General features: G+C 48.2%; 1 protein-coding gene across 1 annotated transcript in view; it reads left to right on the top strand.

Moving 5' to 3' along the window:
- The window catches only part of SLCO2B1 (solute carrier organic anion transporter family member 2B1), a 47,096-nt gene extending 27,452 nt beyond the window's left edge, over positions 1–19,644 (top strand). Inside the window, exons 8-15 of the mRNA XM_026041553.1 lie at positions 3,753–3,858; positions 8,485–8,649; positions 10,289–10,481; positions 11,317–11,476; positions 15,712–15,881; positions 17,774–17,838; positions 18,635–18,755; positions 19,122–19,644. Of these exons, the coding sequence (XP_025897338.1) occupies positions 3,753–3,858; positions 8,485–8,649; positions 10,289–10,481; positions 11,317–11,476; positions 15,712–15,881; positions 17,774–17,838; positions 18,635–18,755; positions 19,122–19,296 (1,155 nt within the window). The 3' untranslated portion in view covers positions 19,297–19,644. The remainder of the gene's footprint in view (positions 1–3,752; positions 3,859–8,484; positions 8,650–10,288; positions 10,482–11,316; positions 11,477–15,711; positions 15,882–17,773; positions 17,839–18,634; positions 18,756–19,121) is intronic.
- Positions 19,645–20,285: the final 641 nt, after the last annotated feature.

The following is a 20,285-nucleotide window of genomic DNA, read 5'->3' as shown; positions in this document are numbered from 1 at the left end:
TCTATTAGATCCCCTGCATTCCCTTAATTTATTTATTTAAACAGCAGCGTTACTGAGCAGGGAGAGCTGGCTGCTGTGATCTATGCGCCTCTGCCAACCACTAATACAAGGCGACCCCTCTTGCCATTTATCTCCATCCTCTCCAGTTCCTTTTTCCTCCAGAATTGGTTGCACTTCTTGCTTATCCGTTCATCTTCGCTCGCAAGTAGTATCCGCTGTGATAATAAAACAAAGTGAAACGAGAAGGATCTTCCACGTCTTTTATTAAAAGGCTCAGTTAGGGCGAGGAGGGAGTTAAGGGTTAGTGTTGAAAGCGTGCAGTGAGATTATAAACCTGAAAGTGCAAGGATTTGGTCCCAGTGTGACTTTAGAGTGCCGTAAATCCCACTGTTTTTCCACTCCTTTTTGCCCGGCACCTCTTTCCCTAAACAGAAAACACCTGGGAAGCCGGTGGGTGCACACTGGGGGAGATAAACAGGGCGATGCTCCTTTTGTGGCCTTTTTCACCTCAAAAATGTGGCTCTTCTGCTTGGGCTTAGAGAAGTGAAGAAAAGAAACAGGATGGAAAGGAAACATGAGTATAATTAATGCTTTACTCTTAAGACACTTCCTCACCGTGTCACGGCAAAGCCACGGAGGGGAACGTGGTGTCACAGCCAAGGACAGCACAATCCACCCCAAGTGCAAGCCCYGCCGAGCTCAGCAAATGCAGAGCATTAATTTTGCATTTATTTTGCATTTATTTTCACAAGCCATCGAGCCCTGCAGCCCCTGCCCCGTGCAGCACCTGAAGCTCTCAGCATCCTGCTGGGATGGATGGAGCAGAGCCCTCCTTCCTCAGGGTGGGAAAAGCCACTAAACGAAATCCTTTGCTGGCAGCTCACGGGAAAGATGGGGATTTTCTGAGGGCATTTTGTGGCAGAATGGGAAATATGATCCAACCCATCCAACCCTTTGATCTTGCCCAGGGCAAGAGCAAAGTGGTAGCTCCGTGGTGGCCGAGCGGGAAGGAATTGCTGGGAATGCTGCTCCAGCCCCGTGGGAGATGTGTCCGCTATCATCTGCCCCSCCTAGGTTTTGGGTTAAATTGGAGTTTAAAGAGGGACCTACAGCCCCCGGCTCAGCAGAGACCAGTGCAGCAGCACAGAGGGTTAGGAAGTCACTAGGCTGAGCTGCCAGCACAAAACCCATCCATCCAAGGTGATGTCTCCAATCATGTGACAACAACCTGGAAAAATTGGGAGAAAAAAACTGAAAAACAGATTGAAAAAGCACCTGCTGGATGGAAACAGGAGGGCAGCTGCAGATATGGAGTAACCTGGAGCTTCCAGCTCTGCCTTGATACCACCCTGTGCCGCTGGTATTTGGGATCTTCTGCAGGATCTGGGTCGCCAACGGGGGTCCCAGGGGTCTGGTGTGGTGGGAGCAGCTCCTGCAGCCCCGACAAGTGGAAAAATAGCAATTTGGGGGGCTAAAAAAATTTGAGGGTGGTGAAAATAGCAATTTGGGGGGTTAAAACAATTTTGAGGGTTAAAAATAGCAAATTTGGGGGCAAATTGCAAGTGCAAGTGTTACTGGAAAGGGTTGGTCTCTCTGCTTGGGTTTTCCCAGGGCAGCTTGGCACGAACGGTGGCCAAGAACAGTCCCTGCATTCGCTGCAAACAAGGTGCTGCAGCGGCTGATTCAGCTCGGTGGGAAATAGGGTCCGCGTCGGAGCGCGACCTCGTCGGGAGCCGAAGGAATTCCGACGTGGTGGAGGGTTCGGAGCTGGGAGGTCTCGCGTTGAAAATAGTATCCCTGAGCTTAATTCTGAGCCGGTGCACAGGGCCAGCTTGTGCTCAGCCGGAGGGAAATGCTGCAGAAGCCCCAAATTAAGCAAGGAAAACCTCTTAAAGCATGATCATTCATCTTTCCCTTTCTTTTTTTATTTTTTTTTATTTTTATTCATTGGAATAAACCCAGGCTGCCGCAGGCTCTGGTTGTCCTTCTCCSAGGTGCAAAGCTGTGCAGTATAAGTGAGATTTTTTTTTCCTCTTTCTGCCAAAGCAAGTCCCACTGTTTTCCCAGCTATGTTGCAAGGCACAATTCCGCAAAATCCAAGCGCGGGAAAGTTTTGCAAGACGCTTTCCCTGTTATTTATTGCCTGTTTGGTTTTGCTTGGCAAGACGCAGTGCTAGACAGCAGGGAAGAGCCAAAAGGCCAGAGCGGAGCATTGCACCGACAGCCTCCAGGTTGCCAAATCCCCCACTCGGATGATGGATTGCAGCTCACAATGGCATTCAGGACTGGGGATTATTGAAAGGCCACGGATTTTGCTTTATTTCCCCTCAATGTGCAGGCAGAGCCCAGCATGCCCTTAGCTCTCGGAAATAAAAACTACTGTAAGCTGAGGAAACCACGGGCAGGAAGAGCTTGAATGTATTTTTGGAAAATAAATACAAGCAAATTCTGCTTCTCTGAGACTTCTTTAGCCCTAATTGAAAAGTGAAAGGAAGCTGGATCTAATTTTGCTGTTGAAAAATGTGCTAATCTCCAAATTCAGCCAATCAAAGCCACAAAGGGAGTTTCACTAATTTCACTTTTGCCTTGCCTTCCCTCTTCGAAAATGGAATACGATGATCACGGTGTGGGCCACGTTGACCTCTCCAATGACTCTCTCTGACTCAAGGAGTCTCATTTTCAAAGGAAAAGAAAGGAATTTAGCCAATGAGCTGTAGAGTTCCTTCTGTGACTTAAGAAAATCTAATTCCCCCCGAATGGATTCATTTGTCCCGCTCACATTAGCTTTGTGTGAGCGGCTGCAAATGTGCCGTGGCTGCGCTGAGGGTAACGCATCAGAAATGGCTTTGCTGGCTCTGAGCAACCAGCCGAGAAATTGTTGCGGTTTCCCATGAATAATAATAAAAAAAAAAGCATTCTCATCTGGACACTTGCTGCTATTATGGATGTGCAGTAGCAAATCTAATCTGATTAGGACGCTGTATCGAGTGATTCCCTTGGAAGCTCATAGGGTAGGAAACGGATGCACTTCCAAGAAACTCTTCCTCCCTCATCCTCCTTCTTGCTCATGCAGGGATGGGGTGCTAAACCAGTTGGACTCTTGCCCGAGATGCATCCAGCTCCTGATGGAAGCAGGGATGATCCTGGGCATCCCAATCTTTCCCTTTCTCCATCCTCTGTCTCTCATCACCGTTCTCAGCTCTTTGGCCCAAATTGCACACAAGATGTAACTCACTGCAAGCATCCACATCCAGGTCTTGCACACTCCTGGATGAGTCATTAAAGAGCTGTTAGCACCAACTGCAGTCCAATTAGAGGAGTAATTAGAGCCAGACAGAGCCATGTGACCCCCAGTTCCCAAGATCTCAGGAGGAGGAGGAGGAAGGAAGGCAGAGTTGCAAGACCTGATCCTGTCCAGCAGCAGGACCAGACACAGGAGGTCCCATCCCTGCTATGTTATTAGGTGGGAGAAAAGACACAGCTAAGATGTCGAGCACACATAGGGGCTGCTGGTGAGAGGGGCCAGGACGTTACAGAGTGATGCTCAATGCACCCCAGCTGAGGGGTAACAAGCACCCCATGCCCCAAACTGGGGTGTATTTAGCACCCATTGGGTGGATTCTGCCCCGAGGTCTCAGCATATTTATCCTGGATTTTCCCTGTCTGCATCCCCCTGCTCACAGGGACCCAAGGGACCCTCTCCCAGGCTTGGGGGGGACCGTGGCGTGACAGCCTCTCTTGTGTGTCCCCAGGTGTCAAGCAGGCAGAAGCACAGCAAGGAGAGCGAGGACGCCCTCAGCCAGCTCCGCTCGAGGTCCGAGCGCATGCAGAACATGTCTCTGACCCAGTTCATCAAATGTAAGTCCATGCACAGCCCCACTTGCTGCCCCRGAGCTGGGAGGAGATGCCTATGCTTGCACCAACGTGCTGGTTTGGGGAGCAGACCTGGCCATGCTCCATCCTGCTGCACGCAGCTGATGCTTCTCACGGCCACCATCTGAGCAACTGGGTTCACTTGGAGCAGGGTGAACTCGATCCACTTCAGTTGGCTTGTTTAGGAACCGTCAGCCTCAGGAAATCGTCTTGGGATGAAGGGAATCAGCTGGGCTTTAATCCACTGAGACAGCTGCTAAGGGTTATTTTCAAGGAAATACTCAGTGCTTTGGCAGTGACTTAAGAAAAACGATCTTCTGATGTTAACCCGTGTTAAGCTGCAGGTTTTCTGTTGCCTGGGAATGGGTGCAGTGGTTGGATGGGATTTCCAGATGGGATGTGCTCTTTGCTTTGGAAAAAATGACTCAGAAAGGAGCTACCTGTTCCTGGGTGAAGGCAGATCCTTGTCTCTGCTGGTGAGTTTGAACTCAAGGTCTGCTGAGCTGTGCTAAGAAGTTCCCCAATTTGGAGTATTTGTGCCCTAAAACCCTGCAACACTCCAGTGTCTGTAACTTGTGCCAGCCCAGCAATTCCCCCTTGAGACACCTGGAAAACGCAGTTATTTTGCCCTTCTTTCCCAACAAAACCCTCCCTGAAGCTGAAAGCAGGGCAGTAGCTCCTGTGCAAGGGTGCAAGCAGAGATAACATGGGTTAAATCAAAAGACTTCAGTCCCAGCTCATCGAGGGGGTCCCTTGAGAGATATTTTTCCCCAGGTTTGTGATATCCCTTTTTTCTTTCTCCCAATATTCCCAGCTCTGTTTTTCCTGTGTTTCCCTATGCAATGCTTTATGAAAACAGCATCTGGAGATTTTCCAAGYCGAATCACCTTGAATTTTATACTTTGAGTTGATTTAAAACAAAACTCACAAAGAAACACAGTATTTCTATGCATGGAGGAGCTGCTCTGTAAACACACAGGAGCATTAGGAGATAGATGGTGCTAGACCACCAGAAGAAACCAACCGTAGCACTTCCCATTCCCWGATCTCTTGCAGGAGAAGGAGCAATCGGTTTCATTAGGTCATGGTTTCACCTGTGGCTCTTCTCTGTCTCATGAAAAATACGCTGGTTTTCTGGCAAAGGGCTGGAAATGGCAATGGAAAATGAGCAGAAGTGGTCGGGACCTCACCTGCTCGCCGGTCCTTCTCAAGGAAAGCCATGTACCTGGGTTGACCTCCTGTCTTGGTGTCACCACTGGGATGGGAAGGATGATGTTTTGCCTTTGAAAACTGGCCTCATGCTTTCACATGGGACCTCCAGGGTTGCACGGCTGTAAGATGGATGGAAATTCAAAGAAAAATGAGGAATAGCCCACTTGGAAGGAAGGCGGAGAGCCTGGAATGCTTTCCTTCCGGAGCTGATGTCTAGTGAAAAGGCAGTTGCCTCTCTGGACCTGGACAGAGCCAAGGGGAAACTCCAGGTGCCGAGAAAGATGCTGCATGGGCTGTGATTCAGCAAAGTACTTGAGGTTCTTCTGTGAGCAGAGGAACAGGGAGGAACACTTTTCGAGGTTCATTTTTTAAGGCTGAAGTGAGCCTTAAATTACTGAGATGACCTGGAGGAGAAAGGGATGCCCTGAAACTCTGCTTAGTCACGTATTTCAGCGCAAATGATATTCCAGGGCAAATGATGCAAGAGAAAAGGTGATTATGGAGGAGGGAAYGCAGCGTGTCGCTTGTTCTGCTGCTTCGCTGTGCACGGAGGTGACTGAGAGGAAAAGCCGACTTCAAGGAATTTCTACTGGGAACTAACCAGGATGGTTGGGAGTCGTATTCCCTGAGCTKCTCCATTGTCCTGGTGTCTCCCAAAGCTGGCAGGGAGCTTGGGATATTTCTGGGACCAGGTGCAACGAGCACAGGGAGGGATTTGGGAGGCTGTGGGAAGCGTTCCTCAAGGACAAGAAGAGGTTTTTCCATTCATAGCTACTAGCAACAACAGGATGGAGCTGTGTACACAGTAAATATCCAAGCAAAGCTCTGGGGACACTGACAAACAACGAGGTCAACAACCTGAGACAGGAGCAGGCTCCAGGCACCAGAATCATTCAACCCTGGGAGAGAAACAGGGGAAGGATCCTGGCTCTCCCTCAGATGACATTGGGCTGCTCCCCATATTTATTCCTGGAGCTGCTCATAGCAATAGAGAAAGCAGGATTTAGCTATTTCTCACTCATTTCCATTGCTGATTTCCAGGTGGCTGCTGAAAACACCTGGGAGGATGCTTGGCTTTGACTGCACGTACTGGGAATTAAGGCATTAAAGGCAAATCGTCAAGGCAATTAAAATATTGGGCTTGTGACTTTTCTATGGTGCCTAAACATGCTTTCAAGGGTATTTTAGATATGTTTTTTTAAGATTTTTAAGATTTTTGTCCCAAATTGCTTTTAGTTCAGGGAAGGAAGTTGGGCTGGTGCTATCAGGAGGGCTGGGTATCTAGTGAGATGGTGATTGCAAAGAACAATCTCTCCTGTTGCTTTCTGTCATAGCTTCAGAGCCCTGATTTGGGGTGGGAGAGAGTGGAATAGTTTGATTTAAAAAGCCCAGTAATATCTAGGGAAAACCAACCTCTCCTTGTGAAAGATTTCCACTGCCTTATGTAAAATCTAGAATTAACTCCTGGGAGATCTTTGGGCAAGCACATTGAGATTTCCCATTTCTCATTCATCTAGGATAAAAGCGAGGCAGGAGTATCCTTCAGAAAGCAGCAGCTCTGCAGATCCCTGAGAGCTAAATCGCCTGCCCTTGGGGAGACCTTGGWCTCATCTAGATGAGGTTGCTGGGGCAGGTGGCCTGTTTTCTACTGCAAACTCGTCATCGCAGCCCATTTTCTTGTTTGGTAACTGCTGTCCTCCCCACTTGCTGCCATGCCCATGTGTTGACTTCCTTCAACTTCATGTCTTGCATTCRTGGACCTTTTTAGTGCCCTAAGTTTGATGCAGCATCTCCCAGCATCCGTGTATGGAGCTGTTTGCTCCATTRTCCCTAAGAGAAAGCTACTGAGAAAAGAAGGTTCAAGGCAACTTCTCACCATTGCAGAGGGACTTTTGCTCTTGAGGTAACTTTGTGGCCCACTAAATAAAATGCCCAGCTCGAGGTGACTTCCAGACAAGCTGTCCTGGGTGCGTTCCCTCAACGTGCCTGCGCCRATGCAGATATAAAGATTGTCCCAATGTTTTGGAAAACGCTGAGAATCAGCACTGTTAATTTATGGCCAATCCTTACATTAATCCCCCCTGCTAATTCCTTATCTCTGCTCCAGCATATTGGCTCATGGCGCTTTCATCTGGGAAACTCATCRGCTGTTTGTCCAAAAGTCACCCTTAGTTTTACCCTTTACTTGCAGCCTGCAGGACTGGATGAAGAACAAGGAGGAAGACAACGATTTAAGGGAGAAAAAGCACAAGCAGAAAGTGGCTTCAGGCTTTGCAGGGAGAGAAATTTGCCTTGAGCAAGGAAASGGCATCATTGCAGCTGGAGCAAGGAAAGAGCATCATTGCAGCTGGTGGGATTCAGTGGCAGGTGTCCCGATTCCCACGTTGTAGGTTTGCTGAGCGGGCTGCAGATGCCCTTTCCCAGCTGCTGGGGCATTTTTCCCATGTGCTTCTCTCCCCTAATCAAAAGACGCATCAGTGYGATGGAAATAAAAAGCACGCTGAGATTGCAACTGCAGCAAACCAGCGAATTAACTTTCTTTAATTGCTTCCCAGCTACTCCTCGTGTGCATTTTAATGGAAGTCTTGCAGAAAGCATCAGGGTGAGGGGATGAGAAGCTGCTTTTATTTGGGGGGTAGGTGTTTGTAGGAGTTTTTGCACGCTGTCAGTGCTGGTTAGTATAATATACACAAGAAACTGCATCCAAGACGTGGTGCCAGACTCTGCTCCATCCCAACAAGGCAAATACCTGTCCCTGCAGGGCGAATTCACATATTTAACACGATCCTAAAAACAGGGTGCAGCCCTCAGGCTTTGCCCGTGGATAATGCAGGATGCTGGCGTGTTTTCCATGCTGCTCTCCATCATTCCAGTACGGTCTGCACTGTCGAGAGGATGAGATGAATCGAATCTACAGAGGCTGAAAAACTATCTTTGAGGGTTGGGACATGTCCGGAGGGGAGTTTTTCTCTGCTCCTGCTTTCTTTGAGGCTGGAGATGCTTCTCAAACCCTTTTTGTTGCTTCATCTTTTTCAACACCTGACTTGCACGGTGAATTCAGCACCCTAGGGCCAATTCCTGGCACTGATGGGACGAGCTGCCCACTTCTTCACCTTCTTTCTCCAGTTATTGATAGGAGAGCCTGGGCATCTATAACAAGACACTTCAAGTTCCTCATTCTAGCTGAAATCTGTTTTATGTTTATTCCTGTTCCTCCTTTTAATGCCTGAGCAGATTTTCTGGTCTGCGGGGGCAGCGAATGTTCCTAAGAACTCACCAGGAAGGGATAGCAAGGTTCTGCAGAAAAATTCCAGTGAAACGCGAAGCTTTTTCACCTTCCGTGGAGCAATAAATTTCGTTTCACCCCTTCTGTGATTTTTCTTTTTCTTTTCCTTCCAGATTTTCCTGTGGTCTTGCTGAGGAACCTCCGGCACCCCGTCTACCTGCTGGTGGTCTTGGCTCAGGTCAACCTCTCCGCCATGGTGGCCGGTTTAGCGACGTTCATGGGGAAGTTCCTGGAGAGACAGTTCTCCCTCACGGCATCTTTTGCCAACATGATCATCGGTAAGTGCTGCTGTCCTGCTTGGGACTTGCCAACTTTTGGGCACTTCTTGGAAAATAATCCGGAGACTCGTAAGAAACTCAATTTCCTCTGGAGCTGCCAGTTTCCTTCCATTCCTTGGAGGTATATGTTGAACCAGATCTAAGCCTGAGTGGTTTCCCAGGTACTAATTTCCTTCCTTCCTTTACATTACAATCTGACCTTGCTGGAATAAAACCTTGCCAGACAAAGCTGTTTGCTATAATCAAGGAGAGAACTTGATCTCATTGTGTGACAGAGGTAAAAAAAATAAATAAATGCACCTTTTTTTTATAGGAATTAGTCATGCTGAGCACTGGGTTAAGGGTCTTGGAAGTGGGACAAGATTATGGCCAGAGGTCCCTTCCAAGCTGAACAAATCTGTGATTCTGTATTGTAAGAAGCAGGTAGTAAACAAAATGCAAAACTGGAAAATTGCATGCATGTATTTTGCATCAAGACAAGGAAGACCCATTAGACTTTTTGTAAACCCTTCAAAAGCCTTGCTCCGTTTAATTAATTGCTCATAACAGTTAGGCTAATTGCTAGCTGTTGATATCGTTACAAAGGACAGGATGAAGCTTTAAGCAGTATATGTTCTTGYGAGATTAGACTTCTGTTGCTGTACTACCCTATAACGTCCTCTCYGGGCTAGGATTGCACTGTGCAAATCTATCATGATAATAAAAACACAAAGAATAAAGCTGTGCTCTTATGGTAAGTCAGGCGGGTTGAAGAGTTCAGAGGTCTAGGCAATAGATGCAGAAGAATTTGCAATGATTTTAAACAAATAATGTGCRTTCTTCAGGGGAAGGAATTTCTAAATTCTTCAACAAATCAGATGACAAGGAACAGATTGGAAGAAGAGAACAAGCTGGTAAAGCTCTTGAGCAGGCGMAATATAGTCAGAAACCATGAATTTTTCTTTTCTTTTTGTTTTGTTTTTGGACACATTATTTCATCAACTGTTTCACGATGCAGAAATAAAGCATCCTCTCCAGGTTTACTTGCTATTTTCTGCCATATTCCCTGAAAGACTGTATTTTGAACAGTTAACTCTCTCTTTTCCATGGGATCTGATGTTTGGGTGATTTGGTGCGTAGATCTCCCATTCATCTAYCCAGATGGGAGCCTGCTTGCAGTGAGATCTTGCAAAATTACTATTTTTGATCTTAGTGTTATTCTGCAAATTGGGTATCTTTCAGATCATTGGTGCCGCATCCTAGGAAACCCACAACAGATCCTCCTAATTGGGTTTTTATTGCAAATGGACCWATGGTTGTTCTCTCTTTCTTGCTCAGAGCTTAGAGGATAAAGATCAAGATCTAGGTCCAAGCTATAACTCTTAGTCCTGAGCTACTAGGCTAAACAAAGCACTTGTATCTCTCTATTCTTGACTTCTTCCATCTCCAAAAAGGTGCTTCCTTTGCAAGTCACTTTGAGAGCTAGTGGTGCCAGGATGAAGAGAGCTACTTTTTGGGTAAACGAGCTCAGAGATGTTCATCGTGATGTTCACCCTGATGTTCACCCTGATGTTCACTCAGAGGCTGCTGAAGGAAGGTAGTAGGAAGATCACCATTCTTTTGGTACGTCAGCTCTCTTACTCTTGTTGTCTTCCCCCAGGTGCTGTGAACATCCCCGGAGCGATGGTTGGGATTGTGGTGGGTGGTGCCATCATGAAGCGCTTCCAGATGTCCCTGAGACAGTGTGGTGCCTTGTGCATCCTCGGCATGTTCCTCTGTGTGGTCCTGGCTTTTCCCCTGCTCTTCCTYGGCTGCCCAACGCAGAAGGTCGCTGGCATCACCTACAGTGGCAGGTACCAAGAACTCAAGCGATGTGAGGTGACCAGCATGCATCTGCATCTCACCTTTGCTACCTCCAGTTGGACTCCTCAGAGTCAAGATGGGAGTTTGAAAGTTAAGCGGAATACCTAGAAATGAGGTTATTCCCTTATGAGAAACAGTTTAGGGTGATAGAATAAGGCTGGAAATGAACATGTAGGGGGAGATCAATGGTGATTCTGCTGCGTTCTTGCTCACTCTAACTCACTCCTGCTGACTCAACTTCGTTGACCATGAAACCCAAGGTGAAAGCCATTTTGGCACAAAAAACACAAGATGAAAATTTCATCTTGGAAAATGCAGAATGTTAGTCAGAGACTAATACTTTGGCAAGAAGCCAACTCTGGGTGATTACCTGCAAGGTGGGGATACTTTGAGGGTGACAGAGCTGGCACAGGCTGCCCAGGGAAGCTGTGGAGTCTCCCTCTCTGAAGGTCTTCAAAACCCACCTGGATGCCACCCAGTGCCACATGGTCTGGGTGTCCCTGCTGGAGCAGGGGGTTAGACTAGATGATCTCTAGAGGTCCCTTCCAACCTCAACCATTTGGCTCAACACGAAGCAAGTGTGACTCCCTCAACCCCTTATGACCAGTCTGCTTCTCCCTGCAGAGCAGGGGCTGTGAAAGTTTATAACAGAACTTCTGTGGGTCCCTTAGAGGTTACGTAWGTGGATGGTTGTGTCAAGCAACAGAGCGTTTCTCTGCCAGAGTCTACTCCTGTTTTCTGCATAAGATATCACAGAATCACGGAATATGTGTATCAGCAATGCTCATAGGTACTAATATATTCTCTTATCTCTTCCTGGCACAGCTCTGAGTCTGAACACCATGCTCTGGAGTGTAACCTTCACTGCAAGTGCCCCGAGAGAGCCTACAACCCCATCTGCGGCTCTGATTCCATCGAGTACATCTCGCCGTGTTACGCTGGCTGCGAGGTCGTAAATATTGATGCGCTTCAAAACACGGTTCTGGTGAGTCATTCCCCGCTGCGCTAGTGCCATGGCTTGGGTTGGCAAAAGAGGGATGACCATTGCAGTGCTCAAGCCTGTCTCTTAGGCTCTCTGGCATCTTCATTCCCATCATCCTTAAACTGGGACCTGGAAGGTCTCCTTTCTTGGCTATGGTGGCGTAGGAGGATGTGCAGTAATGGAAGGCAGGACCTGTTGTAGCACCTAGTGAGACCCAGACCAGTCTCTATGGATCCCTTTGGTCCTCAAGGCATGCCCACTTACACCAGGCTCCTGCTATGAACTGCTCCATGAGCAGGAACTGATGGAAACCATGCTCTAATATAGGCAGGTTCCTGCTATGAACTGCTCCATGAATAGGATCTGATGGAAACCAGGCTCTAATACAGACAGGTTGTGTGAAACGACAGCAGAAAAGACACAACTGATAGCTACAGGAGGAGAAATGGGTATGTGACTTGTTTTAGTTCCACTGCCTGCCACCAAATACATCAAGCATCTATAGGTCATGCATAAAGATGAAAGGAAAGGAGGTAAATCCCACTTTGGGGAACTCAGTCAGCAATTCTGTATGCACTGGGAAAGCCATGCCCAGATGGACTGTTGTCCCCGTTCACACAGTGCTGACATCTAACAGAGTTCCTATCCCAGCTTGCATGGCTTCAATCCCACCCATAGACCTTCAGATATGCAGGACAAAATGCCATGGCCTGGTTGTGATTTGCATGTCCATAAGCAAGACTGATCCAGCCAAGTGTCTGCATGCAATTCAGAAGAAAAGACCCTTGATGTGRACTAGAGAAACGGGCTCCACTCCTGACTTTCCCTCTGATTAGCAGAGGCCTGGCCAGGTTTATCTAGATGTCCTTTACTCCTTTTCCCCTGGTTCTTCCTGCTCATGTCCACCATAATCCCAGCAGAGCTGAGTTTTCGTAGTGCCAGTTGCCTGTTGAATCTCCAGGGAATACAGCTCTACAAATAAATAAAAAGGGCATTTCTGCCAAGCCAAACACCTCGCTGAAAAATATTACTGGTTCATTTAGGGTAAGTCGTTTTCCTCTCTGCTCTTGGCGCAGGGCGTAATTGTAGTGTGGAACTGGCTCGGCGCTGTTCCTCTTAGCAGCGTTTGGTTAATTAACAACACTTCATTTTAATAACAATTATGTTCTCTGCCAGAGCTTATTCCCAAAGCTGCCTGTCTGCAGCCTTGCGCCAGCCTCGTGTGCGAGAGGAGACTTTTAGCTTAGGCAAAGTCAATGCCAGSCCTTTGGCATCCCCCATTCCCAGATCCGACCCCTTTGTGTAATCATTACCTGATGATGGCAGCTACATAAAATAAAGCCTCCCTTTATAGTGCTCTGCAATTAATACCTAGTAAAGCCAGCGATCAGTCTTAGGCCATTCACCGACTCGTTCTTTTGACTCTTGTTGGGCTTTGACCCAGTTTAAGTGGTGCAAGAGTTGCAACCAAAGGGATTTATCTCTCTATAAGAAAGCCCATCCCTATGCAACCTGCAGCTCATGGAGCCCATTGCATCCCCCAGGGGTGCAACCCCCAGGGGTGCTGCAGGCACAATTAAGCTGGGCTTTGCTCTCTGCTCCTATAGAGCAGCTTCAGTGCCCTCTTGATGGGCCACAATTGCTTTTTTTTTCCCTTCTTTTTTTTTTTTTCCTGAAGATAAAGATTTAAACCCTGCCCATCGCTCAGCCAGAGCAAACACATGCATAACACAGAACCTCTGCCCTGCTGCTAATTAACCCGGATAAGGGTGTGCTGCATTTCACTATTCAACACAGCAGTTATCTCACTCTTGGCAGCTGAATTTTATCCCATTCCCCCAAAACCTGCAATTTTTGTACTCGTCTTCACTGAAACCCTTTCCAGGGAAAAGCCCTTTCCGGGTTGTTTTGTGCCATTTCAGTTTTAGCACTGTCGTGAGCAAGCTCTTGGATGCATGATTTGCTCCTTGCTTTCCCTGACACCTCCCAAATCCCTGCCCCAGGGCCCAAGCTCGGGACTTGGCAAATTTTGCACAAGAGTTTTGGTTGAATTTGGTTTAATGCCAACAATTTTCAGTGTTTTGCCATTTATTTGGGCTTAGCATGATGCCCAAAACAGAAGCAAGACCCTCATGCCCTGGACTCTCCTTGTTTGCAGACAGCACCGCACCCCAAAACTTGGGCTGCTGAGAAGTCCCAGATGTGGAGGAATAAGGAAAAAATAAACAAATAATAAAAAATAGAATAGAAAAATAAATAAAGCAATGTAGACACAAGCCACTTTCTCTTTTGAGAGAGCAATTACCAAGGATTACTGTCAGGGATGTCTAGCGTAGCAGAAAAACAGGAGGCTGGCTGCACGCCAGCCCGCTCCTGCCCGGAAACCACACCGCTGTTTTCGGGGCTCTGCTGGGTTATTTTCTCCTCCTGGCCATGCGATTTGGGCCCCGTGCTTTGCCCGGCACAGGGAGCAGCCTGGTGCTGCGTCAGCACCCCGGTGCAGCTGCCCGGATGCTCGGTCGGGTGCAATGGGACCACCGCCAGCATCGCAGCGGGACAGATCTCAATAGGRTTTTGCAGCCTGTGGATTGCTCCTGGGTCTGCAATCCTTTGGATCTGGAGGGTGAAACAGGCTGAACGCTGTCTCCTGGCTCTAACCCAGGCCCTTTTTCCCCGCTTGGCCTTGGTCTTTGTGCAAATCTAAATGTCACAACTCTGCATCTCTATGGGAGGCTGTTGGGGATGATTGCGCAGATCAAGCAAGTGTTGATTTATCTAATTGCGTTTTTGTTAACCACTTTGGCCCAAATTAATCTCAATTATCGTAGCCACTTATCTGCAGAAAGGACAGAGGGGTCTCTGGAGACCCACTTCTCTCTCAATGATTGCAGAAGGACCCCAGGCAATGAGTTTGCTTGAGGGCCTCTCCGATGGCCGGGAGAGATAAATCCCAGCCTTAACTTAAAATGTTAAATCCTCTTTCTTAGGGCTGGAAGGAGGCAACGTGTCCCCTCTCATTGCAAATCTACCCCTTGCTCTTTTTGTGGAGAGGTTCCTTATGGTTCCTTACGTGGGGAGGTAGGAACAAGCCCTTGGGAGACTCTGGGTTGATCCAGCTTCTGGGACCTCTTTTTGGTGAATTGTCACCCTGTTGTGAGCCTGTTCCTCTCCAGGGTATCTGAGACTGCTCTCTTTATTTAAAGCTCTGTTCCAGACACTGAGATTTCTTGTTAAAAAAAAAAGAGAATTTTGAGAAAAAGGAAAATCGTAACCCTTGCCTAGGGCATCCTTTCTTTTCTAACGCGGTGCCAGCTAGTTCTGACCTTCTCTCCAAGGTTAACTTTGGCATTTCCACCCCTGTGAAGTATTTCCTGACTCAATATCCCACTGAGTTCTGGCTATGTGAGAGCAGGAGATGGATGTTGTGGCCCAAGCCATAACCCATTTCTCACCTTGTCCTGCCAGGGATCTTCAGGCTTGTCCATGAGACAAGCCATGCTCCCATGAGATGCTTTAAACCCTTCCCAGATGCAAGGTTCTCCCTGGCCATGGATGAGCTGGCTGGTCCACTCCTAGGTTTGGTTACCAGCCTGGGTAATGATGTTCCCAGTGGTCCAYGCTGGAGGAGACAGAATCTAGGAACAGATAGTGGAGCTCAACCTGCTCCCCCAAAGATTCCTGCCAAATCATGTGGCAAGGTCTTTTCCAATCATARTGATTCCATGAGCTGTCAAGCTCACCTCAGGGTTGAATATTTCAAGTGCCGCAGGTGAATTTTTCCAGCGTAGAAGGAGACATGCCAAGAATCCAGATTTATGCGAGACGCCGAGGCATCTAGCTGACAAACGATGACGTTAAAATAAACCTATGCATAAGCATCCTTAACACACAACGAGTGTGAAACAGAGGGCAGAAAAGCCAAGACAAAGCACGGGAGACATAGGAAGCACTGCTGGGGTYGCATGGACAAGGCAAGGGTGCATCTGGGTGCTCCTGAAAGCCTAGAGAGCTCAGTTAAGGTACCACAGTAGCCCAGTTCCCCACCAGCTCACACATTTTTCGCATGGATTTTTTTTTTTTTTTTTGGTATTTTCTTTTCTGAAATATCTCATGCTAATCACTGCTGATTATTTACAAGCAAACCCTAAATGCTCCTCTCCTGTCCAAAGCTGGCAACTCTATGTGGTACCTCCGTTGCCGTGATGATCATGAGCAGCCTCTGAGTTTTCTCTTTCCAGAACTACACCCGCTGCAGCTGCATCTCCGAAAACGGGTTTGCAGGTTCTGCCAAACCCGGGGCCTGCGGCACCGGCTGCTCCCACCTGCTGCTCCCCTTCGTGGTGCTGTCCTGCCTGGCGGGCATCCTGGCGAGCACGTCCCACACGCCGTCCTTCATGCTCATCCTGAGGTGAGCGGAGCGGAGAGGACGCTCCTTTAAGTAGACCCCAAAAATGACATTGAGAGGCTGAGTTTGGGGAAGTGCCATTGAAATCGGGGAGGAATGTGCAGTGGTCAGGTGAGGTTGTTGCATCCAACAGGACATGTCCATCTTCTAGACGAGGCTTCAGCTGGAGCTGCCTCCATCTCTCTCTCCTTCTCACTGTGTCTCCTTCCTCTCTTTGCATTGGAGCAGATGCCCAAGACGGGGTGGAAATGCAGAGCATCTGAGCAGAACTCGCTCTTGCAGACCCCGTATTAGCAGAGTTCCTGCCAGGCTTAAGCAATAAGGGCTCCTCTAACAGCTCGTTAGCTGCTGCCACTAAGAAGACATCAATGCCCTGCAGGGCAAATAGAGATTTTAGACACTGCATGGCCACCAGCATTGCTCTTGGTGGCACGTGGCCTTTACCAGCAGGTTCAAGCAAGGAGCAAGGTGGTTGTCCCCCCATGCAACCAACACACAGCCACCCTCCTGTGGGGCTTGCAGAACCCCCTCATTTTTGCCCCCATTTATGTACGTAGCCCAAAAATCCCCTTTCAGACCCAGCAGCCTCTCGATTCCTCTGGCCCACCCACAGCGGACACTCCAGTAACGAGACACGCTATTAACTCYGTGTTAATTTAGCGTGGCAGCGTTTTGGCACTTTGTCATGCAGCTCCACGTGGAGCAGGGAAGCCTAATTGCCTGCCTTCCTCCTGAGAGGTCTCACTTGAGCAGAGCCTCGGTTTTTTCCTAAAAAACCCAGTCTCCAAGGAGGGCATTAAATGGGATTAAGCATCTGCGGGCCAACGAGCAGAACGGGTGCCAAGGTTCTGCCCAGGACTTGGCCAAGCTGGGAAGCTGATCCAAGAGACTAGTCTGGAGTTGCAACAAGCTCAGAGCCCATTGCTCAGGATTAAGACTCCCTTCTGCCTCCTTGCACCCCAGATCTACAAGGGGGATGCCTACCAGTCCATAAATAGTATCTCCAAGCTCATTTGCTCCATCAGAGCCCCCAAAACAGATGTTTCTGGGGGAAGAGAGGTGGTCCAACCTGGTTTTGCCTTGATCCTYTGCATTATTAAATGACTGTTTATGCCATGGGAGGATTTAAGCATACATACAGCAGCAATGAAAGCGGAGCTCTCTGGGGTGTTTTGAGTCTGGGGGTACTCTGCTGCCCTGTCCTATTGGACATCTCTATTCCGAGGTAGGAAAGGACCTCAAAATGTTCATCATCTTGGTACCACTGTGATCCCCACATAGGAATTTCATTACCTTTAGAAAATTTTGTGTGACCTTGGCAGAAAGCACAGTCTGAARTATTTCAGAAAACTGGAGGGCCAGCAAAAATACACCCTCTTACACTGAATCACCCAAAAAAACCCACTTCCTGATGGCAAATCACTTTTTCATTCACAAGCATGCTTTGTATTGCTTGTGCTTTGCAGAGCCAGGGGCTCTATTGGCATTTGCTTGTGGTTTGCTCGTAGGGATTCTTTAAATTAAAAAGAAAACAACACTTAGCTGAGCTCCTCCCTGTCTCCTGCAGAGTTTGGTCAGATTTTAAGGCCAAAAAAAGACTGTGGCAAGCGTCTAATGAATGAGACATCATCTAATGAATGAGACATCGTCGCTTTTGCTGACGTCAATGGGAAAGGTCTCAGGTCCTTGGTGTTTGGGCAAAGGGGTGGCTTTGTGGCTGAGGTCCCCAAAGAGCTAGCGTGGTACCAGAGAGGGAAGCCTCTGTCCTTCCTTAAGGGCAAAAAGGACACGCTGAATTTTTGAATTTTGTTTTCATCTTGATTTTTTTTGTTTTTGTTTTTTCTTGAATTTTGCTTTTTCTGAATTTTGTTTTCTTTGRAATTTGTTATTTTCAGGAGCGTCCAGCCTGAGGACAAGTCGTTCGCGGTTGGGATGCAGTTCATGCTGCTGAGAGTTTTAGGTAAGTTAAGATATATTGGGACGCCGGGCTGAGGATTGCAGCAGCTGCTGCTGGTGGTTGGCATGGGGTTGATCCCTGTGGAGCCCTGGGCCTGCAGAAGAACTCAGATAGGTTTTGAGGAGGCAGGAGACATCACTGGAGGTCCCAGGAGTGGGTCAGGGACCAGGATGCTCCTCACTGATTCCTCTTGTCAAAGAATCACAGAATGGTTAAGGTTGGAAGRGACCTCTAGAGATCATCTAGTCCAACCTTCCTGTTCAAGAATCATCTAGTCCAACCTTCCTTGTCTCACCAGTTGGTTCCAGCTTTCTCTTCAGCCAAATCCACCCCAGTCTGGTCTTGAGCAGTGTAATTCTAAGCTGATTTTCTTTAATAGTGTAGACAAAATCATAGATATCATTAAAATCTCCCTGGCTTTTCTGGAGGACAGCTTGTGGTTGGGTTTGCCTTTGGCATGTTGGAGGCTGCAAATCAGGACCCATGACCCCACCAGGTATTTTTCATATGGAAGAAATTCATTTTAATCCCAATGTCACTCAAATGTGCCACAGCAGCCATAGGAAGGAATGTGCCTCCATGGTTCAGGAAGGAAAAGGGCATCATTCCTGGCTTGAGCCATGGTCTCGCATCCAAAATTAGCGAGAAATGAGGAGCTTCTCACCAGTGTCCCCCGAAGTGCACATTAAACCTGTTTAAGCACCCAGGTCTGCTTAGCACATCTTGGAAATTATCCCAGATGGGATCTGTTCCTGCAGAGCTGCTCCCATGACACGGCCTCTCTTCCCCTGTGTTTTAGCGTGGATGCCCAGCCCGGTCCTGTTCGGCAGTGCCATCGACACCACCTGCATCCTTTGGGAGAAGAAGTGCGACAAGAACGCCGCCTGCAGATACTACGACAACGATCTCTTCAGACACAGGTAGGGCCTTTGTGAGCCCCTATCACTGGGGGCTCATGCTGCTATGGTGGGAATGATGGGATGGGCGGTGGGAAGGTGTTATGGGGGCATCTTGCCATCTCCCACGTGCTGAACCCCAGTACATGGCCTTTTTCCATGGGATGGGATCCAATAACACCAGGGAGAAGCCCATCCCAAGAGCCATTCCAGTTCCTTCTGCTTCTCTTCTACAGCCTTGGTTTGTGTTGGATCTACAGCTCTTGGATTGTGTTGGATGAGACCCATGGAGCTCGTCCTCACATTTGGGGTTTGGTGGGTGCCCAGAGACCTGGGCAACTACTGTGCACCCAGGAACTGCCCATGACTTCTTGTGCTTCCACCCTACAGGTATCTTGGACTCCAGTTTTTCTTCGAAGTGGGAGCTCTCCTATGCTTCGTGACTGTGTACATCATTCTCAGGCGGCAGGAGAGAGAAGCTGGGAGCGTAGCAGAGACAAAGACAACCCCAGAAAAGGAGAAACTGGCAGGAAASCCCACAAAGAACCCAGAATCCAAAGTGTGAACAGAAGATGTGAACGGCGCTCCATGTGCCCAGGAGGAAAAGCCAGGAGGACTTGAACTGTGAAGGAGGGATGCTCGGAGCAGCGGAGATAGGACTGCTTCTAGGTGGGCTGTGCTACTTGTGTCCTGCCTGGAGAGTCCTCCTACACGCTATATCCTGCGCCTGCCTCCATCCAAACGCTGCAGCTGAGCGTTTGCATGGATCAGGCCCCACACATTAATCTTCGGACACCGCAGTCTYCCAGATTTATATTCCTCTAAGCGTTTGTTCCTGCTGGCACTCTCAGCGATGCCAGCGTTGAGCATTAACCACCCAGCTGAATTATTTTTTATTAAATGCTTTTTAATAAATGGTTTTGTACTGTACCCGTACGTCTCTGTGAGTGATGGACTGTCCTTGCCCCCAAATGCCAATTATTTCCTGCTCCTTTCTCTCTCATAGTGTTAGATGGTCTCTCAACTCTTGGAGACATCATCCGGCTCCAGATGACTGATGGGATTTTTGTCCCGTGCTGGGGACCATTGCATGAACCAGCTTGCACATCTCCCTCAGCTGCTGGGTAGAAGTTCCTTGTTGAAGGAGTTGGATGGTGAGAGATGAGAGTAAAGGAATTGGGGACAAGGATTAAGGAAGGTGAACACCAAAAAGAGCTGCAGATCCAGCCCAGGAGAAAATAGAACTGCAGRGCTGTGGTGCTTCGGCAGCCTGGTACCGTTTTGCAGCAATAATAATTATCACTTATGGATTATCCATGCTTGTCAAAGTCCTTCCTCCTTTGAGAACAGCAGAACTTTCCCCAAGGCCCCTTTTTCCCAAGTCAGCAAGGTCGGTCCCTCCACAGATTGGGCAGAGTTCACAGCTAATCCATTTGACCACARACCCAAAGAGTCGTGCCACACTTCTCCAGGCGGTCCCTGCTGGCTCGAGCTCTAATTATAGGCTGAAGGTTGAGCCTGGTTTTATTTCAGCTCTGCTATTTCCTGCCTTTC

This window comes from Nothoprocta perdicaria, unplaced genomic scaffold (genome assembly GCF_003342845.1).
Source record: "Nothoprocta perdicaria isolate Ctin4 unplaced genomic scaffold, notPer1 scaffold_288, whole genome shotgun sequence".
In the NCBI taxonomy this organism is placed as follows: domain Eukaryota; kingdom Metazoa; phylum Chordata; class Aves; order Tinamiformes; family Tinamidae; genus Nothoprocta; species Nothoprocta perdicaria.
Note: the sequence above shows the minus strand (reverse complement) of the source record. Positions and strands in the feature narration are given on the sequence as shown.